The sequence below is a fragment of the Poecilia reticulata genome, linkage group LG1, assembly GCF_000633615.1.
Source record: "Poecilia reticulata strain Guanapo linkage group LG1, Guppy_female_1.0+MT, whole genome shotgun sequence".
Classification (NCBI taxonomy): domain Eukaryota; kingdom Metazoa; phylum Chordata; class Actinopteri; order Cyprinodontiformes; family Poeciliidae; genus Poecilia; species Poecilia reticulata.
The window spans coordinates 29,179,959-29,204,798 of record NC_024331.1 but is presented as its reverse complement, the minus strand read 5'-3'; the positions used below and the strand labels follow the sequence as shown (position 1 = coordinate 29,204,798).

Genomic DNA, 24,840 nt, shown 5'->3' with positions numbered 1-24,840 from the left:
TTTTCAAACATTTTCTGCCACCCCCTCCCCTTACAAATAGCTGTGTGGTTGACCGATGCTTTTTTTTGGGGGGTGGGGTGATCGACTTTTTGGGGGGCAAAATGAATATGTAGCTGAACATAGACAACAACTTAGCCTATGTTAACAAGCTTAAGGTGATGTATTGATATTAGCTAGCTAGTCATCTTTTAGCTAACTGTACCTGCATCAAACAGCTTTACTAAACGATCTGTTAGTTTGGGGGGAAAACTGAAAAGTTTTCTGGTTTGCTGCCATGATTCTAACACACCTGTGTAGCACCGCACAGCAGCAGAAGGTCTCCTTTGCTGCCGCACAGGTGTAAACCCAGCGTCGTAGTGCTCATGTTGCGTTTATAGGCGGCTCGGAAAAACGGATTACCACATGTTAACAATGGATTAAACTGTTTCAACTGCTGATAAAAGTGACAGAGGACACGGATATCGGAGGTGTGGAAGCCCCTACTGTATCAAATTGACAAGAGGAATAACAGACTTGGCCATTCTAAGGTAAAAACCTAGCACATACAGCGTTCATGTTTTTTTTCTTTTTCATCCAGACAGCTACCCACACCCCTCCTGCAATGGCACGGCTCCACAGTTTGGGTACCTCTGATGTATGCTATTCTGACGGCGTATGATATGATAGAATGGCTCTCAGTGACACTCCAGTCCTATCTAATAAGTAAAGACCCATGCAGAAGAATCGTACTTCTCCTGAATGTCGCATCACTATATTGCAGACTTTTGGACACAGCATTGTCTCATATGTGCGACAAGTCAGTCAACACCTCTGCACAATAATTCAGCGCAGTGAGTGACAACTTTTTTCATCACAATGCTTATGTGTCTCTATACAGCTAGCTTTGCTAACATCACGTCAACGGAGCTTACCTTTCTTTGAGATACTTTTCTAAGTGACGAAAAAAGTTAGACATGGTCCCCGCTGTCTGTGAAAGCGAAGCGCTGCTGAGTTAGCTGTGGCCATCGGATTTCTGATGAGAGTAACAAACACGATAATTGGCAAGTCACGTAATTGCTTGCATTTTAATCGGTGCGTTTTGCATCCACTGAAAACAAAGATGTTAACAAATAAAATGGATAGTATCCTGCATGTTCAGTGATATTTTCAGTTGCGGTCTTGACATAAAATGCAGAGTCCTCAGCGCCCAAGACCGAGACCAAATGCAGTCGAGTCAGACGAGACGGAGACCATCAAATAATGGTCTCGAGACCGATCTCGAGTACTACACTGCTCTCCAGGGAAAACTGGGTGGACAAAGCATTTTGAATGACTGTGATGGTGACACACACGTGGGTCTGATTAGTTTTGTTCACACTTCTCTTTAAAATGTTTATCCTGATGTGTCTGCTATTTATCATGTTGTTCCTCCAGGCTGGGAAAACCAGGCATTCTTCTGTTGGTTCATGTGCTTCGTCCTACATCCACAGGCCACAAGAAGAATCCAAAACGGCTCATGTCAAACTGTGGATCATGTTGTCAGAAATGTGCAGGTATGTGGTAATTCTAATGATCGTACTTCTTTGTAGAAGCACTTTCTCATTGGCTTTGTTTATCTGAAAGTAGCTGTACTGCTAAATATATTAATTTTTATTATTAGTCTTATGTCAAAGATGCAGGCCAGTGTTGCAGCCTTCCACATTGGTGTGGAACCAGGACAACCCTTCCTCCTGCATGTTGGTAAAAACAAGGGCAGCACCAAAGACACTTCACCATCAGTGATCACAAGATCATCCAAGGTAGCTTTTGATGAACTTTCAAAGCACACTTCACCTTCAGTGCAAAGTACCTCTACAAATTCTGTACATTAATCCAACCTAAAGTTTTCAACATTGATGTGACTTGCACAACAATTGAGGAGTTTAAGATTCTTGCTTTTACTTTACCTGGCAGAGTGGACATTCTGATGACCATTTAAATGCATACTGTATCAATAAGATTTGTTTTATGTTCTTCCAATTAAGGACTTTGTTTATTACAGTCCCTGTGACAAGCAGTTTTCTGTATGGATAGCATTGAAGGCCATATTGTCTTTGAGAGGGTCCAGCCAACATTCCAGACAGGACAGTGTTCATCTTCTACACCTTCAACACCCAATATTAACATGAGGCAGCCAAAACTTTGGTTCATTCAACTGTAAAACCATTGCTATAATTTTATTTTTTTTACAATGAGCAAAATACAATGACATGGTTTTAAAGCAAGTTATGATTAACATTTGATAAAGGTGGTGTTTTCTCTTTATGTAATTAAAAACAGCTTTATTTATATATTGTACCAAGCTGTCTTCAGAATGGCACACTATTTATATTCTCATATGTTCCCATTTTTGATTTTGCTTTTTAGTCACTTCATTAGGATTAACCCAGAAAGGGGCACAAGGGGGAAGATGTTATCCAAAAAGACAGGGAAGACCATTCAAAAGAAAAAGCAGGCAGTGAATGTGCAGTTTTCCACCCTCATCAAAAGCCTGATGGACTTTGAGTGGCATCCCATTCAGGTTAGTTGTTGTCCTTTTTTCTTTGACATATTTCTGTTTCCATATCATTTAGGATCTAAATTATATTGTCTTATTTGTCCATGTTGGACAGTGCCCTCATCTGCATCTAATAAAGTATGTTCCACTTGGATTTTAAAACCCTATTAATTCTAGAATTCCACATTATTTCAACATTTTTGAATTTTAGATTTTGAAAGTCCTTTTTATTTGGTTTGTTTAGTGATACCCAAAGCATGACTATCTTCAAGAACTGTGTTTTTATGTTCAGATTGTAGAAATCAATGGGTTAAACCCAGTTTATGTCGCTGTAAACTGAGTCTTCAATTTTTGTTATAGTGTTAGTGAAAGTATATATTGACTTTGAAGTAGAGGTGTGCCAATTAATCGGCTACCGATCATAATTGGCTGATTTCCATGGAAAAAGTGTCTGGTGATCGCCGATCACTGTCTCTTGTTGCCGATCACCTGCATCTCATTTCCCAGCTTGCCTGTGCAGCTGGTCTCCTCTTTCCTTCACACTGCGCAAGCACGCAGCAACAAATCCTAAGCGATGTCATATGGAACTATAACGCACTGAGTGAATGGGGAAGTTTGCGTGTTGTGGCGGAAAATTGAAGCGCGTCAAAATGCATCAACACGACGAATCTAATATGGCATAAAAACAATGCCATACTTGATGGAGTTTGGCTACATTGAGGCTCACTGCAGTAAAAGCCACATGGAGGAACAGATGGCAGGTAAAGCAGCGAACAACTACAAACACTCACCTGGATTAGCATGACGGTCAGAAAGCTAAAGAAATGACCCGCAAAATAATTTAAGTCTTCGAGCTGCGATGCAAGACGCTGGTTCTGCTCTCGCTGTTGAACCGCTGCTACGCGCTAGAGGTAGTACTATTTCACAGATGGAGTGCTGCTTCTGCTCCTCCTGGTAGTGACTCTCACACCGAACCTCTGTTTAAAGCTGCAGCATATAACTTAAAAAAATACATTTTACATGCGTATTAAAACTTTTGCTGTCCTAACATGAGACGGGTAATCTCTGAAAAAATAATCGATCTCCTCCCTGATCTGCATAATTACTCCACTCAGTCGGAAACAGCCAATCAGAACTAGCAGTAATCAGCTAGCCATGCTATCAGGAAGTTTTCATTCAGTAACTCAGGATTGTTTATTGTAATGGATCCTGTATTTGCCTTTGAGTGTCGAGTTTTATACTTGAATTTTTTTGGCAATGCTGAGAAGTTTCATTTTGACTCTGCATTATTTAGCCTCGTCAGAGCCTTCATGTTTTCAGTCTTATGAAAACATGTGACTGAAAACCACTGTAAAATACAGTGGTGAAACTAGCAGTACAATTTGCACAATGCCCGTTTTGTTTTTTTCTTGGAAAAAGTTATTAAAGTTTTTGTCTAAGGTGAATTTATGGTTCCTTTTCCCACATAGTTACCGGTTGAGCTTATGATTAAAAAAAAATATATGATCGGTATTCGTGATCAGCCCTCATGGGTGATCGGAATCAGAATCGGCAGGAAGAAACCTGATCGGCACATCTCTACTTTGAAGGCCTATGTTTTACCAGTTCTCTGAATGGTTATTCGTTTTGAATATGCTGGAAATATAGGTGGCAGATTTTTTTTTTCTGTTCCTTCAGAACAGAAAAAAAGGCTGTTCTGAAGGTTAAGAAAATAACTTAAAATAAGCTAGTTGTAAAAACTTAACCATATGTTCAATATTAGATAAAATTAATGGTGTTTCAAAATAAGGAAATTCATTTTAGATTATATACATGGTTCAATTAGCATAATCTCTTATGTGGGATATTTCTATTGAAACATTATACACAAAGTTGAATTAAAATAACTTTGCTTGTAGTTCTCTCTAATTTAGAACACAGCTAGTTTCTGTGTGTGAGTTTAAACATTTCACCACTTAAGATTTAACAGCTGGTGTAAAACAATGTGGTCCTGCCAACAGAGTAGAGCTTCCTCTTGGGACAGGGTCATAAAAAAACATCCATCTTCATTCAAGAGAAAATAACACTACTTTGATCTAAGAAACGGGTTTTTACTGGAACATAGTTAACTAGATTTAAATGAAGGTAGCTAAGGACAGTCCCCTAATTTGAATACAGCAGAGAAGGGAAACACGCCCTCCCTTTAAAAGTATGGGACCCGGAACTTTAACTTCAGATCGCTCCAGGGTTACCCGTGATGCCATCTCCAGGGAACGGTGAGGCGGTGAAATGGTTCCCTGTAATGTTTTGTCGTGGTTTGTGGATGTCTGTCAAGTGAGGTAAATATTGAATTGAATGCTGGTTTGTGATTTTATTCTGTCAGTTTCATTAGTTTGTCTAATAAATGTTTGTTTTTGGACTTGGAAAAGTTTTGTCTTTTATGGTTCAACTGATAAAATGACAATCGGGCAGAAGAAAAAATAAAACGAGTCAAAAGATTAATTCCTCTTCTGATTAACAGTTACTTATCGCATCCTCTTGTGTTATGTGAAGTTCTGATTATGCATTTTAGAACCACACCAATTGTGGCACTTCTAAGAAGCCTGCACTGGGTTAGGTATTAATGTTCTATCGTAAAACTAAGACTGTACTTTAAAAAGTAGCATTACAGTTCTCTTTGCAGTATCTTACTCATAAAGTGAATGCAGTAGTAAAATTAAATTTACAGTAAAAATACTGAAACTTACAAATGCCAGTATTTGAAGGTATATTACTTTCACCACTGTATTTTACAGTGGCCGACGGGTGCAAAGACATGTGCAACACAAAAATGCTGAAAACAAAAGTGATGCAGACCACTACGGGGAGTCGAACAAAGAACAGCTGTGTCCGAAGTCAGGTTTTGCATCATTGGGTCTTCAACGACTGGAAGAGGGAAGCTGTAGCGTTCAACCTTCTGCTTAGCCTCTACCTTGGCATGATGTTGCTTAGCAACCATAACGTGAATCAGAGCGGTTAAGAAAAAAACTGACTCGATTGTTTTTTCCCTCTTCCTGATTTCTCTTATTACTCTTCACCTTTTGTAATAAAGGCTGTTGCATATTTTAAAATTTTTTAGTCCGATTCTAAAATCTTCAAACACTTGTAGTACATTTACACAAGGAATGCAAGTAAAGTATCCCTTTTCAAATACACTCCAAATCTCAGGTAAGATGATAGTTTAATCCAGTGTTTCTCAACCTTTTTTTGGCCCAGCGCCCCCTAGCCCATATCCATATTCAAAAATGTGACAATTGCTTCTGCATGTATGCAAGTTTTCCAGAAAAAGTTTGGCCATCCCATCAGCTGTAGATTACAGGCGTGGGTCCAAAACTTTCTCTAATGCATTCATCCAGTGGTTAGAGTGGAACATGAGCAGTAGGAACATACACATTGAACATGCATTGAACTCAGGTGAATGAAAAATTGGACCCTATTTTGTGGACGGTTTTGTGGTAATTGATGGTTTACCCACAGTGATGTCCTTCAATAGCTGTCTGTATCATGGATGTCCACAGTGTTTCCAACCCACAGAAACATGTCCTTTGAGAAAAGTACTATTCGAACAAATTCATGCAGCCATGGTTGAAAGATCTTAGATTCTGCAAACTGTTTATGGTGTTCGAGTTGAGGTTCTCTGGAAGCATGATTGGAATGACATGAAGTCTCACCCTGGGATGATCAGATTCCTGAAGAAATTTGCTTCCCCAGAACCTTTGTCCCTTCGAAAAGCTCTGTATGGTGGCCGGACAAGTGCTTTCAAGCTGAGGTACACAGCAGGGCTGGGTGAGTCTGTGCATTATGTGAATTTCACATCTCTAAACATACGTAAATTCTGCATTTGCATATCCGCTAGGCAACCCGAGCATCATTTACAAAGATTTTGATGATCCCAACAAATACTTTGGGTTAATCAGAGCCACCGTTTATCCCCTGCGGGGTCTGTTTTTTCCTGTTCTGCCCTACAAGACATCTCGGAATAAGCTAGTTTTCACTCTTTGTCGCACATGTGCAGAAATTAACAACCAAACAGGTTCTTGCACCTATTTCGATGAGGAGCGGGCTCTGACAGGTATTTGGGTGAGTGTGGAGTTTCAAAAGGCATTGCAGTGTTGGTATCGTGTTGGAAAAATCACTTAGGTCTGGCATTTTGAGAGAAGCAGTAACACAATCTTCAAAGGATACATTCACACCTTTCTGAAGGGGAAACAGGAAGCCAGTGGCTATCCGTCTGAAGCGGTAGATCAGTAGAGCAAGTTGAAATATGTGAGAGATTATGAACTCAATCAAGGCATCCGACTGGATGCGAACAAAATTGAGGTGAATCCAGCTAAAAGACAAGTAGCTAAATTATGTCTTAATAGCTTCTGGGGCAAATTTGCACAAAGAAATGATCTCTCTGACCACACTTGTGAGTGATCCTGACGAGTTCTTTAAGTTCTTGTTCTCAGGTAAATACGAAGTGAAGTACTTTCACTTCCTCACTCCTTACACCTGCATGGTGCTGTGAATTTACAGCAAACGCTGGATCAGTCCTGCCAACAAGATCAACAATGTTTTCATAGCATCGTTTACTACAGCTTACGCTTGTTTAAAACTTTTCAGCTGTCTGGAGCGAATGCAGGAAAACATTCTCTACATAGAAACAGACAGTTTGATCTATGTGGTGAAAGATGGTGAGAATCCTCTAGAACTTGGGAAATACCTTGGAGATTTAACAGATGAGCTGGGGGGTGACACGATACAGGAATTTGTGGCAGCGGGACCCAAAAGCTATGCGTCTCAAACAAAACAACAAAAAAGTAGTAATCCGAGTGAAAGGGATTACTCAAATGCATGAGTGCAGTGAGAGAGTCAATTTTGACAACATCAGAGAGCTGGGAGGGTACTTAAATGGTTCCTGAGATGGAGTTATTCTGGTCACTCAGTGCACCATCAAACGTGATAAAAGGGGGGTCTTCTTACAAAACGCAACATTTCTGAAAAGTTGTGTATGACAAAAGGTTTTTTTTCAGATGGTTCAACACTACCTTTTGGTTATTAGAGTTTAAGAGAAAAAATGTCTTATTCAGGTGATCGTGAGATTTATTTTGATCCTAGATTCAAATCACCTTTCTCATGTATGATTGTAGGAGCGAGTGGATGTGGAAAATCATACTTTGTAGGAAAAATGCTGCAAAATATTGATCATGTCATGAATGCTGTACCTGACAATATTATCTGGATTTTTACTTCTTTTCAACCATTGTATGGTGAATTACAAAAACTGAATAAAAATATTAAATTTGTGGAAGGACTGCCTGATTCTTTCGAGGATGAAGATTTGTTTCCATCTAATCAAAGTCACCTGGTCATTTTGGACGATGTCATTTTCCAGCCTTCTAACCACCGTGAAGTAGCCAAATTGTTCACACAATATCGGCATCATAGAAATATGTCCGTTCTATATCTCTCACAATGTATTTCAGCAGGGAAAATATAGTCGCACCATTAGTCTAAACAGTAATTATTTGGTACTCTTTAAGAACCCTAGAGATAAATTACAGGTGGATATATTAGTGTGTCAAATCTTCCCATCAGCAAAAGCAAGTTTCCTGGAGAGTTTTGAAGATGCGACTAAAGAAGCTCACGGGTATTTAATTGTAGATCTTACTCCTGCCTGCCCAGAACCTTAGATTGAGAAAGGGAAAACTACCTCACGAGTGGCCGACAGTCTATGTACCTAAAACAAAGTAAGTCAGAATGTCTGCGCGCATAAAAAGGAATGCTCCCTTACTCTGTGCTCTTTACCAAGCCACTCCTCAGAAGCATAAAGATATTTTAGCACATTGCTCACCTGATTTTCTTAAAACTTTATGTGAGATAGCTTTGAACATTCTGAAAGGAAATATTAAACCAACACCTTCTCAACATCAAATTGAAAAAGCAGCGAAAAATCATCACTGTTGGCCGATAAAAGTACCGGATTAAAACATAAACAGTTGGCTCTGAAAAGTCAAGGAGAAGGGTTTAATCTACCCATCCTAGCTGCTCTTACTCCTCTGATTGGGAACTTGGTGGGTGGAATCTTGACCAGATAAAAAAAGCAATGGCTCTTAGAACATCTCAGATGATTCTCATCTCACCTCATCAGTTTAAGTGTCTGAACCTCTCAGACTCCCATCAGAGAAACGGTCGAGGAGGATCTGGATTCTCGAATGAGAGCAATATTGAATGAAACAGGGTTGACTTCATATGAGAAAATTAAGAGATATGATGCTTTGCTACAGAGATATCTATCTTTAATCAAGCAAGGTCACTTAGAAGAGAAAACATGAAAAAAATTGCAAAAAGAGCATAGAGAAACTAATTGTCACCAGTGGCGCAAAAAGTGGGTATGCAACGCATAGGGACGCAGCACCACAGGGGGCGGAGAACCCCCCACAAGGCACCCCTGGGGACGCGGTCGAACGCCTTCTCCAAGTCCACAAAACTCATGTAGACTGGTTGGGCAAACTCCCATGCATCCTCAAGGACCCTGCTGAGTGTGTAGAGCTGGTCCAGTGTTCCACGACCAGGAAGAAAACCACAATGCTCTTCCAGAATCCCAGGTTCAACTATCAGACGAACGCTCCTCTCCAGGACCCCTGAATAGACCTTACCAGGGAGGCTTAAGAGTGTGACCCCCCCCTCTAATTGGAGCACACCCTCCGGTTCCCCTTTTTAAACAGGGGGACCACCACCCCAATCTGCCAATCCAGGGGAACTGCTCCTGATGTCCATGCAAAATTGTAGAGTAATGTGAGCCAACACAACCCTACAACATCCAGAGCCTTAAGGAACTCTGGGCGGATCTCATCCACCACCCAGGCCCTGCCACCGAGGAGCTTTTTGACCACCTCGGCGACCTCGTCCCCAGAGATTGGAGAGACCAACCCAGARTCCCCAGGCTCAGCTTCCTTAACAGAAGGCATGTTGGTGGGATTGAGGAGGTCTTCGAAGTATTCCGCCCACCGACCCACAACGTCCCGAGGTGAGGTCAGCAGCGCACCATCCCCACCATAAACAGTGTTGGTGCTGCACTGCTTCCCCCTCCTGAGACGCCGGATGGTGGACCAGAATAGCCTCGAAGCCATACAGAAGTCTTTCTCCATGGCCTCTCCAAACTCCTCCCACACTCGTGTCTTTGCCTCAGCAACCACCCGAGCTGCATGCCGCTTTGCCTGCCGGTACCTATCAGCTGCTTCTGGAGTCCCACAGGTCAAAATGCCTGATAGAACTCCTTCTTCAGCTTGACAGCATCCCTCACCGAAGGTGTCCAATGGGTTCGAGGGTTGCCGCAGCAACAGGCACTAACAACCTTGCGGCCGCAGCTCCGATAAGCCGCCTCAGCAATGGAGGTACGGAACATGGTCCACTCAGTCTCAATGTCCCCCATCTCCCTCCCAAATGTGTTCGAAGTTCTGCTGGAGATGGGAGTTAAAGCTCCATCTCACAGGGGACCCCAATGTACAGGCACCAAAATGGGGGGCAACAAGTATGCCCACTCCTGCCCGGCGCCTCTCACCTTGGGCAACTCCAGAGTGGAAATATGTCCAGCCCCTCTCAAGGAGACTGGTTCCAGAACCAGAGCCATGCATCGAGGGGAGGCCGACTATTTCTAGCTGGAAACTTTCAGCCTTGCAGACTAGCTCCGGTTCCATCCCCACCAGAGAGGTGACATTCCACGTCCCAAGAGCCAGCTTCTGCACCCTAGGATCATCCCACCAGGGTCCCCTCCCTCGGCTGCCGCCCATAACACATTGCACCCTACACCTTTGGCCCCTCCGACAGGTGGTGAGCCCATTGGAAGGGGGACCCACATCTCCTCTTCGGGCTGAGCCCGGACGGGCTTTATGGGTAAAAGCCCAGCCACCAGGCGCTCACCATCGTGCCCCACCTCCAGGCCTGGCTCCAGAGTGGGGCCCCGGTGACCTGCGTCCGGGCGAGGAAACGCCAGATCCAAAGTTATTACTCATAAGGGGTCTTTGGGCTGCGTTTTGTATGGTTCCTCACCTAGGACCTGTCTGCCTTGGGTGACCCTACCAGGGGCATGAAGCCCCAGGCAGCATAGCTCCTAGGATCATTGGGACACTCAAACCCCTCCACCACGATAAGGTGGAAGCCCAAGGAGGGGTCAGTATTGCTAAAATTGTTAAAATGTTGTTAGGCAACCTCAACCTTTTTTTCATTGTGGGTAAAGTGTTGCACCCTAGAAGTATTTTATTTAAATTACTATTTTTAAAGTTATGAATAAAACACTTTTATTCATTTATTTATATTTTTTTGTCTTATTAATTTTATGGCATGAAACATTATGTGTACTTATTTTTGGTAATGCTTAGAAGTTTTACAGAATTAGAGCTGTGTTCTACGTGACTCTTTTTGTACCGGAAGTAGCGTCAGTTGTGAAGTTGTAAGTAGAAGAAGAAACTATGTAACGTTCTTTCTCATGCATTAATGTCCTGCTGCTACATAGAACAATTCCAAGAAAAATACACAGTGGGTCAAATCTAGTTGCTGAAACTAAAAAACTCTTGTCTGTTTTATGATTGTAACACAATTACTGAATTAAAATACTTTAAGAAATTTCAATCACCGTTTCCTTGTTTCGTTATTGATTGAAGCTAAATTTAAGTTGCTTGTTATGCGTTTTTCTGCTTCACTGTTAAACTTTTCCTTCATTACAGTTGACCTTCTCTAGAACTGTGTGTTGATTAGAACTGTTTGTTCCGTTCACGTAGATACTTTATACAGATTGCTGCCAACATAAAAACCTAGAATTTTCACGGCAGTTACAAGAAACAAAGTAACTATATTTAGTTGACCTTTACACAATGTTCTGTATGAATCCTTATCTCTCCAGGACTGCTGCTTTATAAACCACAGTTCTCAGCTCAGCACACGTAAATATTGCTTGTTTCAACCTCTTTTCAGTCTGCTTTGGAACAGGTAAGACTTTTTAATATGCAAAAGGAAAATATAATTAACTGGGAAAAGAGTATCTTTGCTTAGAATACACTGCAACAAAAAAAATGTGTGTTTATTGAGTTTTAAAAAATATTTAAAGAATATTCACAGACAGTAATGTGGTGGAACTGTATGGCTGTTTCTTGAAATCAAAGATCTGTGGATCTCCAAAGCTGAATTTGTTGATTAATTGCTGGGAATCAGAATTCTGGAAACCAAAAATTTTGTAGCTACCTCATAAGCTGACATCAAAATTGTTTGGAATTAGAACTCGCTTCAATGTTTATCTTATGTAATTATTACGAATTGTAATCCATATTTTATTATTAATTAATAAAGCCAAGCTCAGTCTCTAATGAAGGAATGAAGAAACTTTTCACACAAGGAATGATCACTGACATGCTTATTTCTAGTCAAGTCTGAAAATGTATTAACTAAATAGCCCAACTTTACAGCTGAATTATGTGAATAACGTCTTTAAGTACTGGCATGTAACCTACTACTACTGATGAGACAAAAGGAATATATCGAATAATTAAATGGAAATCAAATCAGATAAATGAATATACATCAATGTTTTTTTTTCACAAATACCTACTGGCTGAGCCTTATTGTGTTATCTAGCCCTTATGCTGTCTTGTGGGTCAAAAGTGACCCCCTACCATGTTTAGCTGTAGAAAGAATACCTTAAGCTATCTTTTTATCAACTTGAAATTTTATGACTTCTACTAAATTGACCGCTTCATTTGAAAAAGTGATACTTTGTTTATGTTTCCATGCGGTCTGTAGACCACTAGGGTACAAAGAGTGTCTTATGGGTCATTTTTGACCCGAGAATTATAAAACCATTAAAACACCTGAAAAAAGTTAAAGGGTCTCACAGAAACTGTCTTTAATACATGCACACACCCAAAGGTCACACACAAACCTTCTCTAATACATACACACACACCTACACACCCGCATATGCACCGATACACACATCAAATAAACTGGATTGATGTATGAATTGAACTTGTATTTGACCTACACCTGCAGCTAACCCCTCACATTACACCAGCTCCCAAACACAACAGAAAAAAACATCAGACATAATAAAAACAAATTCACTATACAGAATATAAAGGTACCCTAAATCAAAGTATTTTGAACATCTTCAACATTATCTGTTGAAGAATGTTGTATGAAAGATGTATTTTCATAATTCACTTCCTAAACAATATAAAAGACTGAACGGTTGACAAAATAGTTACAGATTGTTGACTTTTAATCACTTTCAGTATAGGTAATTCAGATATAATTACTTCACATTTATATAATTACAATAATAAACCCTTATTGTGTAAAAGAAAACTTATGGCAGTTGGTTTGTGGTAAAAAGAAAATAAAAATGTAATATTGTTGATTGTCTTTCTGTATTGTGTTACAAAAAAATAATGATAAAAAATTTATTAAATTGAGTTAAATTGATAAATAACAGGGGCTGCACAGTGGCGCAGCAAAAAGGTTCTGGGTTCAATTCCCGGCCCCGGTCTTTCCGCATGGAGTTTGCATGTTCACCCTGTGCATGCGTGGGTTTTCTCTGGGTACTCCGGTTTACTCCCACTGTCCAAAACATGACTGTTAGGTTAATTGGTCTGTCTAAATTGCCCCTAGGTGTGAGTGTGTGTGTGCATGGTTGTGTGTCCTGTGCGTCTCTGTGTTGCCCTGCAACAGACTGGCAACCTGTCCAGGGTGTACCCCACCTCTCGCCCGGTACGCCAGCTGGAGATAGGCAAGGGACAAGGAAGGGTGCAAGAAAATGGATGGATGGATAGATAATAACAGATTGTTCCATCATGCAAAAAAGATTTTGGATTTCAAATTCAAGTAAGCTGCTTTATTTTAGGGCGGTTCATTTTTGACCCATAGGTCAAGAGGAGTAAAAATAAATCAATCAAATTTTATTTGTATAGCACATTTCAGCAGCAAGGCATTTCAGAGTACTTTATATAATTAAAATAAAAACAGCATGTGACATTGAATAAACAGTGAGAGAGATTTTGAAAAAAAAGATTAAAAAAGATAAAATCATTAAAACCCGCACCCATTTTAGGACTTCAGTTAAACATCGTTTAACTAGGACTCTAACCCTCTCAGACTTTAGTCAAAAACGCCGTTTGACAAGGACTCCAACCTCTAGGTTTTTAGTTGAAACGCCGTCAACTGGAACTCCAAACCCCGTAGGACTTTAGTTAAACGTCGTTTAACTGGGACTCTAAACCCCGTAGGACTTTAGTTAAACGTCGTTTAACTGGGACTCTAAACCCCGTAGGACTTTAGTTAAACGTCGTTTAACTGGGACGTTTCCAGGGGGCTTTACATCATTAAAACTGAAACAGTGAGAGAGAAATAAAAAGTAATTAATAAATAAAAAGTAAAGATAAAAACAATAAAAACACAGAAGACATCAAAACCTGCACTTTAACCCTAATTTAGCCATAAGCAACTCTAAACAGGTGGGTTTTTAGTTGAGATTTAAAGGCACCCAGTGTTTCAGCTGTTTTACAGTTTTCTGGAAGTTTGCTCCAAATCTGTGGTGCATAGAAGTTGAATGCTGCTTCTCCTCATTTGGTTCTGGTTCTGGGGATGCAGACCAGACCAGAACCAGAAGATCTGAGGGGTCTAGACCAGGGGTGTCAAACTCCAGTCCTGAAGGGCCGCTGTCCTGCAGTTTTTAGATGTGCCACAGGTACAAAACACCTGAATCAAATGGCTTAATTACCTCCTCAGTTCTCCAGAGCCTTGCTAATGACCTAATTATTCTATTCAGGTGTGGTGCAGCAGAGGCACTTCTAAAAGTTGCAGGACACCGGCCCTCGAGGACTGGAGTTTGACACCCCTGGTCTAGACGGTTGGTACAGTAATACCAGATGAAAAACAATGTTAAGATCACAAAGGCGAGAACTGTTTACTAATGTTTCATCATTAATAACTGCTGCTCCCAATAATAAATATGCTCTAACTCAAAAGTGTGATAGTAGCTTATGCTAGCACATGCAATAAAAAAATAACTGAACAGACATACATATGTAAAAATGTGCATAAAAGTTCAAATTCATGTATGAAGTAAATGTGTAATTATTTCAAGAAATATTTAAATGTATTTAATACATGGATAAGTAATTGTGACGGGCTCCAGTCACTGTTGTGAATGAATCCCTGTTTGATTATTGTTTTCTTCTTGCAGTTGATTGGCTGGGGAGAGTTTTAAAAGGATCAAGCCCCACACACCAGACGAGCGAGGAAGTTTGGAAGAGCTCCTGGTTGTTGGCGTGTCTCTGAGCCTCGCTCCCGCTCCATTGATGTTATTTTTTGTTTGTTAACTTCCCTCTTGTATTGTTAAGTCTGGGGATCGTTGGCCAAGCTGAGGTTTTCCGGTTTTTGGTTGTAGGGTGAGTGATCCGGTGAGGCAGGGTGAGGGGAGCGACCCGAATCCGACGGTCAACTCCTGGCTGGTTCGTGAATGCTCCCACACTTTTGTTTATTTTGCTACGATTCCCCAGTACCTTTATGTCCAGCCTAGGATTGAATAAAACCTTTTGTTTTATGTAATTTGGTCTGGACTCCTTATGTTGTGTGTCCTGTGCGGACATTAACAGTAACATTCACAATATTTTTAAACAATAAAAATATTCTAAACATAAAAAATAAAAAATAACTGAACAGACAGATGTAAAAATGTACATAAAAGTTCAAATGCATGTATGAAGAAAATGTGCAATTGTTTCAATAAATATTTAAATGTATTTAATACATGGATAAGTAATATTCACAATATTTTTAAACAATATTTGACCATTAAGTCTGATTTGTATTCTATTCAAATTGAAGTCCTGTGTTAGCAGCATATTCTGAATTGATTTAATCTGGCAGCCAGACCCCCTAAATTCAATGGGTAATAGTGCTGAACTGTTAAAATGAATAGCGCTGTAAACAGACGTTTACCCATCTATTAAACATAATTTTTTTAAACAATCCCGCATTTAATTCATACCTGTATTTGAACTTTAATGTCCATTTATACATAAGTATCTCTGATCAGCTATTTTTTATTTTTTAGCATAACCCTTTCGGTAACACTTTATTTGACGGACATGACACCTTGACATTAACCAAGAATCGTTATCTGTCATAAATATGTTATAATAGTTAATTATCAATCATCTTTGTGTATTACATTACAAAATGTTGATAATTGGTTAATGTCAAGTTACCATAACAAAGATATTTTGAATAATGTCAACTTTGCATGAAAAGTGTCATTATTTACTGAATGACATTCAATGACAATCGTCATAAATATTCATGATGTTCATTAATGTTTATGGCAAAGTCATGTCAGTTTTATGCACACCCCTTCAAATAAAGTGTATAACTTTCTTATATGATGTTGTATAAATAGGTCATAAAAATAAGGAAAATGCCATGCATTATGTAAAAAACTGTTCATTCCTTTTCTATCTGTATGCTTCTTACTACAACTATGCTGCCCGATTCAACTTCAGCTCTTCTTCTCCTAGGCGTCCTCCTTGTTAACTCCTCTGTTCTGTCATGTCGGATCGGGACCCAAACAGAGTGTGATGCTGCTCCTTTTGTACCAGGCCACAATCTGTTGGGGCAAAGTTTTGATATATCCACACTGGAGAGGAAAAGTGCTCATGTGATTGATGTGAAGACTTATCTGACCACTAGAAACACCTGTATTCTCTGCTCCAACCCTCTTCAAAACGATACCCTCCAAAAAGTAATTTAAGAACCTTGTAATGCATGAAACTGTGCTCCATAAATGAAATTAACTTTACCTTTAAGATGTATAAATGAACAGCTGCACGTCTGACTTGAGAGATTAACAAAGTGACTTTTCTTCATTTTAAGCTTCCATCTTCTGTTGTGGACTTCCATGCCATCCCTCGATGCAATCCTGAAATCCACAGCAGTTTTCACACCTCTGCTAGGTAAAGTATTTAAACCACATTGTGAACACTGTAAACACTGAATCACATAATTGCACTAACATGATTTTTTATTAACATTACAATTACGTGTTCCAATCAAAAGTATATGTTTATTTTACCTTTATGAGAAAGATCAACACATAAAGCATAATTCTGAAGTACAAGCAAAATATGAAAAATGTAATGTGCATTTATGCTGATACTCTGATGCTTATAAATATATTCAAGTGCAACCAGTTAACTTGAAAGGTCACCAATAGAATAATTACACACATTTTTAAAGCCTGAATTTCTGTTAATTATGATGATTTTCAATTTACAAGTAATGCAAAACTAACATTAAAAATTGGTGTGGGACCCGAGTGGTAATATTGATATAGTTAAAACAGTAGCAAGTGAGAGGAGGGTTTTAAAAATAAACCGGTTAAGATTTACAAGATAGGTCACTAAAAAAAGTGCAGGGCAGCATTATGCAGCAGAGTCAATAAAAAAGGTCTGGAAGGAAGTTGGAACGGAGTCTTAGCTAAGGGACGGGGGCATGGCCCTCTCGCCGGCACTCGGTCTTCTTCTCGCCACCAGCAGATGAAACTTGGCAGTGATCCAGCCACTCGATCCTTAACATCATCCAGCCCTCCGATCCTCAACAGCGATCCAGCCACTTGGTCCTCCACAGCGACCCCCAGTTCTGCCTTAAGAGAATGAAATCATTAACTTCTGGCTCGTTATATTCTCTTGTGCTCCTGGATTCAATGATTCCATGCGTGGAAACAAAAGCCACACAGAGATGACAGTCAACACATTTTCAGAGTTTATTGTAACATTTAAAAGTATAAAATCACATTGACAACACAGACACTTCAAAACACACTAAAACAGACATTCATTTACCTGAGACAAATAGAAAAGAAGAAGAAAGAATGAAAGAAAAGCAAAGACATCTGGAGAAATTGCCAATAGCAAAATCTGATTTGTTACTCCTGTGTACAAACTTTTATAGTAAAGGCGTATTCTTCTCTTTAATTTATTCAAATAAGGCGTATCTTTGCTCATCCAACCAGCAGCTGTCTTGGACCCTCTTTAAAGTTAGAAACTCCSTGCWATTTGTTTYCAAGATCAAAVRCCAKTTGTCACYTTTATCTAAACAAAGTGGARGCAGAGCTTCTCCTCTACTGGCCTGAACTCCTGCTGTTTTATGGCTCATCACATATCAGTGTGAAAGCTGGAACTTCTTCTGATTCTTTCCCACACAGACAAAGGGCAGATCAAAAGATCTACAGGTAACATAAAGGTCAATAGGGCAAAACAAGTTATTAATCTGAAAACTATGATTATTCTATTTCAATCAAGACATGTTAACAACTAGGAGAGATTACAAATTAGATTATGTGTTTAACAGATTCTATGTTGCATTCAGTTTTACACCAGCTGTTTAAATCTTATCAAGATAGTCAAAAGGTTAAACTCACACTAACAGCCACGACCCCCCTATGAATGCCTGCTCAGTCCACAGAGAGGTTAAGAACTGTTTTAAATKATAGAAAACTAAAACTAAACTATTTTAATTCAACTTATTGTGTTATATTTAATATAAACATCCTACAAATGAGATGCCCACTGGACCATGGAGGCAATTTAGAACTGAATTTTCTTATTTTAAAACGCTGTAAATTTGATATATTGTACATGTGGTTAAGTTTTAAAACCAACATATTTTAAATTTATTTTCTTAACACCTGCCAACCTAATAGCTCCTGCTCGTTCTAGCTGCTTTCCCTGCACTCTTAGTCTTTCTGGCCCCTCTCTCCTTCAACTGCATAGCAACCCTTTTTATTCCTGATTTCCTGGTTTGTACGCTGGACCTGTGCTGCCGAAGTGGGCGTCTTCAGCTGTGGGTGGTAACGCCACCTTAAAAGTAAAACACACACAAAAAAAGACATGTGACACAGCAAACAAAAAAATAACCCAAAATAAATATAATGGCAAAAGTAAATGACTTCAAAATATTACATCACGCAAATTCAAAATAGTTATTTACCGAGTTATTTAAAAAAAACAACAACATAAAAATAACTCAAAAAAGGAGGCCACATTACCTCACTGGAATAACACAGCTGTGCTAGCAGTAATTCTTCCCAGCCAGCAGGTGGTGGTGTTTTCATGTCAAGTTTGTTATTGAACAGTAGAATGAGTTCAGGAATACATGTATAATGGCTGACACACGCAGTTCATCAGTCCTCAGTTAATCATTCTTCATCCTGTTTTGTTGTTTACAGAAAGCACTGCTTGTTATATTTCGTGTTATTTTATTATATTTGAGACAATATTGGGCATCTCTGTGGGCCTTTATGTTGAAAAAGACTGATGTTTGTAAGGCTGATTGTGATATTTGTGCCCTTTGTATTTGCATGATTTCACTACGCTTGTATTCTAAATCATGTTTTTCATCTTTATTTGTAATTTCACTCTTTTGACATTGAAAGCAACGTCAATTAGAGGGATATATGCTTGTCCACCATTTAACAGTTTATATATCTGCACAACTGTTACATGGAAACACAGTGAGGGCAGAAGAAACAGCAAAGAAATACAAAATTTTTCTAATATAGAAACGCAGGTTTAATGAAAAGTGTGTTTAATATCTGTTTAGATGTTATTTTCAAAGTACTTTTAATCTAAAAGCCGAGCTACATCTGGAAGGATTTTCTAATTTATTGAATATAACTGTAATTTTTGAATACCTGTCTAATAATTCCTAGGTGTTAAATAACAATTGAAAAATCAACAATTTCACTAAGCTAGAAAACATAACTACTTTATTAAAAATGAACTGTATAGATGTTTAATAATAATTACTTCCTTTAAAATGTCCCAACAGCTCTCTGGTTCAGGCTTACACATCCCAAGATGCCAATGATTGGGCGGTAAGAAACATCTCAAAGCTGAACATTTCAGAATATTTTCAATGCAGCCCTGAGTTTTGATAACAACCCTGATAAAAACTTTGCTGTTTGATTTTCTTTCTTTTACCATGTCATTTCAGTTAATATGTGCTCTTCCAAGAATTTTATTAGCTTTTTAGTTTGCATTCAGTTAGAACTGAAGTAAGTGATTAGAATAGTGATAGAAAAATATGGCTTCTTGTTAAACACCTTATAAACTACATGTGTTGTCTGAATTTCATCAGGCTGGCTTGGAAATTGAAAAGTTTTTGTTTGACAACTTCGATGTGGGAGGAACCGGCTCCAATATCTACAAGTTTGTTTCACAAAAGATCAAAGAGGATCGCTACACTTTCAGCATACACAGTGTCACCTGCAACCATTATGGGTAGGATGGAAATTTCATGTTTTTCATTGTGTTCTGACAGGTCATGGTTTTTGAAATAATTGTCTCATTTTGTCTTGGTGTCTAGTATTATATTATCAACCACACCTCCCTTAAGCTTAGAGTTCAAACAGCAGTTAGACCTCCTGCCAAGTCACTACAACTACTCCACTAAGAACGAGTATAGAAAGTTCATACAGACCTATGGCACACACTACTTCAGAATGGTGAGAACTTTCACACACATACACATTGTGAATTAGTTACAGACATTTTTCTGCAGGGAAGCATTTTAAAGAACTTTAAACCTGTTTTAGGTTAATCTTGGAGGNAAATAATTGTCTCATTTTGTCTTGGTGTCTAGTATTATATTATCAACCACACCTCCCTTAAGCTTAGAGTTCAAACAGCAGTTAGACCTCCTGCCAAGTCACTACAACTACTCCACTAAGAACGAGTATAGAAAGTTCATACAGACCTATGGCACACACTACTTCAGAATGGTGAGAACTTTCACACACATACACATTGTGAATTAGTTACAGACATTTTTCTGCAGGGAAGCATTTTAAAGAACTTTAAACCTGTTTTAGGTTAATCTTGGAGGGCGACTGAGACGAGTGACATCTTCACGAAGCTGTTTGTCCTCCATGAATCGGTTAACCTCAACTCAGGTAACAAAATGCACAAAACAGATTTTTACACAACCATATGTGATACGTCCATGATTCAAATGTATCATTACCAAATACATGAAGCAGCACAAATATGAAGTTCATCACTTTCAACAACTACTTTAAGAATTTTTAAGTGTTATGTTTTTGTTTTGACCATTTTACTTTCCAGAGGATTTCTACATGAACATATTCTTCTTCGCTTGTATCTGGCTCTTTATGCAAATGTCTGGTGTAATGCAGCTTTTTTGAAAAATCTCTGTGCTGTTCTTTCACCCAGGTCCACTCCTGTTTATCTATGGGTGTTGCTGTTGGCTTGGGGAAGGAGCAACTCTCTAGTGTCCAGAAGTCTTGCATTAGTGTCCTAAAAAACCAGGATTCTGCCACTAACTTCAGCTCTGGTCTCCACCAACACTTCACAGAAGTGTCAGGAGGAAATGGTTGGTTGGGGGAGTTTTCAATTTTCCAAAATGATTCCATGGGCTACATGAACTGGCTAAAGAGCCTGAAAGAACAGCCAGATGTTGTTTCATACTCCCTTCAACCTCTCTATAAGCTCATTCCAAGCAAGCAACAGGAAGAGATGAAAGCTGCTATTGAACATTATTTGGAGGACAATGCTTTGTGGAACTTACCCGAAGAGCCACATTGTGACATGACTCCTAATGTGGCTTCTAACTGCTGCCCTCAGCACGCCTCAAGGGGAACTCTATCAGTGACCATTGTTCGAGGCTGGGGTCTATTCGGAGATTACATTGGACCAGGTGAAAGGTGGGTTGATACAAAGGTAAAAAACAAATTTCTTATGTTACCTGATGAGCACACATTTTAAATGGCTCCTCTTTTCTTCACAGCTATGCCAAGATGTACTATGGTTCATTTCAAGGCAGGACCAAAATATTGGATCACAGTAATCCGAGGTGGAACACTGAGTTTAAATTGGGCATGGTCAGTAAACGTTATCATCACAAATTAGCTGAAAAGGCTCAACAACAGACAAACTAATCTATTCACGCTGCTGATGCAGAAGAATTTAGAGAGTTAATACCAGCACCTATTTTTGCTAAAAATAAACATTGAATTACCGGCAGTGAGGAGAATTGGGTTTTTATGGTCTACAACAGAGATCTCATTCTTGCGACCCGCAGGACAATGTCTTGTGGCCCCCACCGTGGTATGAAAGTATAATATTAGTGCGGCCCTCAGGCTGAGCCGACCTCTGAAGGAATTCCCGCTCGCCGTTCCTCGTTAAGCCTGACATTCGGTGCTAGGCTACACTGACTTCATGCACACTACGCTTGTAACAATAGTGTGGTGGATGATAAAAAAGTCCGGTACCAGTTGCCCTTCCCTGCAGTTGCCATTCCGGTACTTTCTACAATTAACAAATGCCACGATCAGGCGCAAAGAAAGGCAACTGCTACCGGGCAGCTAGTCATCCGCCGCGCTGTTGTGACAAGTAGAAGCGGTAATGACGTCACGCGTCGTGATGCTCTCCTTACTTTGCTAGCTGGCTAAAGACTAATGTGAAACGTAGAACAAGAGCGACGCCATGTGGAATAAACCTAGGGTGCATTCACACTTACGTAATGCGACCTGTATCAGATCTTTTCATGACAGTCTGAATAGCACAGGTCGGATTCTCTTCGAATGCTACCCATATCCGATATGTATCCAATTCAAATGTCCAGGCCCCATTCATCCAAACTGAACGTCTCTGATACTCAACAAATCCTGAGTCCTGATAAGCGCAAGTTGGAAGAAAAATAACTATGACGGACTATAATGAGGATTAAGTTGTTAATATGCTACTCCGGTTAGACAACAACTTCAAATATGTAAGCTAAACTCCACCGTTAGCCTCCATGTTTACTTCTGCAAACACTGAGCACTTCTTTTTATGGCAGTTGGCAGAACACTGAGAACGCTGATGCTATTGCGCCATCTAGTGCGCATGCGGGACACTCAGGTTGTCTGCCCGTTCAGACTGCAGAACACATACTGCATTCTGTGTATATAAGTGGCAGTGTGAACAGCAAAAAAATCTGATTTGACAAAATAAATCTGAATTGGGACACTTCAGGCTACAGTATGAACGACCCTAAATTTTGTCACACCCTCATGAAAGTCTTTGTCAAAGCCAAAGCCTGCAGCTCATGTATTGGAGAAATAATTAAATGTTGATGACATTTGAGGATATTTTTTAAATGTTTTTTGTGAAATCCTTTATGTGGCCCAACCTGACCCAGACTCTGCCTTAAGTGGCCCCTGGGTAAATTAAGTTTGAGACCCCTGGTCTAGAAAGAAAGCTGATCTATTCTTTGGTGCCACCAAAACTATTTGTTAGCAAACATTTCAAATTGGGTCAAATATCATCTAATATCAGAAATGCATAGTAGTTTCTATTGCAACTAGATGATGTTAAATTATTGATCATGAACTAATCTGTCCTTCAACTTGTTACTTGCATCAGACAGCAGCCACAATAACAARAAAAGAGMACCTCCCTTTAGGCYCGACTCGTTCTTGTTTCGGTTCTCTCAGAACCAACCTGGGTGHCTGBGGACATGCGGCTCCCACACTCACTGCTCTGCTTAACCTGTTGATGAGTCAGGAAGTGCTGACCCTCTCTTATTGCTTTTACAAATCAATCATGAGCATAAAAACTTGGCTGACCAAACAACAAATGTACAAAATGAACCTTGAATATCAAAGTAAAAACTTTTTGTCCAATTGTTTTCTCTGACCCTCTGATTGCTTATTTTTAGTTTTTAAAAACCTGTTTGAAATAAATAAATCAAATCAAATAAGACAAATCAAAGTATACAATGATATGTAATGCAGACAAACAGCATATTGTGTAGGCAAACTTGGGGAATGGAGAATCAACTCCATTTCTAGATCCAAGCCAGGCTGTAGACTCTTTATGTTTTGGGATACTGGGTCAGCACCTGCATGAAAAAGAATTTGGTTTTACATGATTAGACCATGCACATTTCATAGTGTTTATGGTCGAGTACAAATAAAAGTAAAACCAGAAAAAAATCTGAAAATATTTCAACAGGAACCACTTTAAACATATATTGTGTAAACAGACACAGCCTGGCTGATGTATTTCATATCTTGTGCTGTTGTGTTTTGGCTAACATTACATTGCATTTATCAACTTTTGAGATGCGTAGAAAACAGTTTTATTTTCTATATCAGCTAAATAATTTGACTTTGAATGAGAAAATATGCATCTGAATAATCCTCCATTCAAATTTTCTCATGAAGGTTGACACAAGCCTGCCTCTGCTGATTCAGGTTTGGGAGGATGACGTGAAATATGACGACCTTCTTGTACAGTGCCGGAGGTACCTGATCCCTGGCAGTCACACTTTCAAGTGCTCAGAATATTATGGAAACGTTGAGACTAAATACACGCTGACCTGTGAGCCGTATGTGACTGGAGAAAAGTGCAGCCGTTATAAACCATCTCCTTTAGAGACAGATGATTGGTGAGTTTTGGGAATGAAAGCATTTAATTTCATCACGTAACATTAACTCACTAAATCTGATAGAAACTCACAATTTATACTTAATCGCTTAACTTTGTTAAAGACCTAGCTAAATGTGTATTTCTCATACAATGAAAAAAAATTCAAGATTCTGTGTAACATTTAATCACAATAAACTACTATGCTAATATGCAAACAGAAATTGTGTTCCCTTTAATGACAATAAACTTTTTGAAATTGCTACAAGTTGTTGACTTTGTATATTTTTGACAAATCTTGTATTAGTTGCACGAATTATGTCTTATATGTGTGATGAGTGAAGATTACTGGTGGTCAATAAACGATAAAATAAATGTAGCAACAGGAAAGAAACTAAAGTGGACACAACAATAAACCTTCCATCCATCCATTTTCTGAACACCCTTATCCCTTGGGTTGGGAGGGTGGCTGGTGCCAGCCAACGTTCCGGGCGAGAGGCGGGGTACACCCTGGACAGGTCGCCAGTCTGTTGCAGGGCAACACAGAGACACACAGGACAAACAACCATGTACACACACACTCACACCTAGGGGCAATTTGGAGAGGCCAATTGACCTGAGTCATGTTTTTGGACTGTGGGAGGAAACCGGAGTACCCGGAGAAAACCCACGCATGCACAGGGAGAACATGCAAACTTCATGCAGAAAGACCCAGGCTGGGAATTGAACCCAGAACCTTCTTGCTGCAAGGCAACAGCTCTACCAACTGTGCCACTGTGCAGCCCCAGCAATAAACCAAGAGAGGATAATACTAATCAAATGAAACTAAATGTAAATGAATAAAGA

General features: G+C 39.4%; 2 protein-coding genes and 4 long non-coding RNA genes across 7 annotated transcripts in view; 4 read left to right on the top strand and 2 right to left on the bottom strand.

The window, feature by feature from the left end:
- LOC103470916 (perforin-1-like) overlaps positions 1–24,840 on the top strand; it is a 192,613-nt gene that overhangs the window by 28,796 nt on the left and 138,977 nt on the right. The window lies entirely within an intron of this gene.
- LOC103471474 (uncharacterized) lies at positions 967–5,531 on the top strand. Its single transcript, XR_534650.1, has 3 exons — positions 967–1,532; positions 1,640–2,539; positions 5,290–5,531. It is a non-coding gene; the product is annotated as an uncharacterized LOC103471474 (long non-coding RNA).
- Positions 11,428–15,115, top strand: LOC108166315 (uncharacterized). Its single transcript, XR_001776653.1, has 2 exons — positions 11,428–11,503; positions 14,751–15,115. It is a non-coding gene; the product is annotated as an uncharacterized LOC108166315 (long non-coding RNA).
- LOC108166312 (uncharacterized) lies at positions 13,854–16,532 on the bottom strand. 2 transcript variants are annotated; one of them, XR_001776647.1, is made up of 3 exons: positions 16,366–16,532; positions 16,040–16,172; positions 13,854–13,893 (listed from the first exon to the last, which is right to left on the bottom strand). It is a non-coding gene; the product is annotated as an uncharacterized LOC108166312 (long non-coding RNA). The 2 variants fall into 2 exon arrangements; XR_001776649.1 differs by lacking the exon at positions 13,854–13,893 and adding an exon at positions 14,872–15,082.
- Positions 15,875–24,262, top strand: LOC103471511 (perforin-1-like). The gene is made up of 9 exons (XM_017304975.1): positions 15,875–16,307; positions 16,439–16,518; positions 19,394–19,439; positions 19,703–19,845; positions 19,931–20,069; positions 20,436–20,516; positions 20,797–21,287; positions 21,371–21,464; positions 23,793–24,262. The coding sequence occupies exons 1-9, from the start codon at positions 16,029–16,031 to the stop codon at positions 24,018–24,020; spliced, it is 1,581 nt and encodes a 526-aa protein (XP_017160464.1). The 5' UTR covers positions 15,875–16,028; the 3' UTR covers positions 24,021–24,262.
- The window catches only part of LOC108166314 (uncharacterized), a 4,212-nt gene continuing 2,704 nt past the window's right edge, over positions 23,333–24,840 (bottom strand). Inside the window, exon 2 of the long non-coding RNA XR_001776652.1 lies at positions 23,333–23,467. This is a non-coding gene — a long non-coding RNA (uncharacterized LOC108166314). The remainder of the gene's footprint in view (positions 23,468–24,840) is intronic.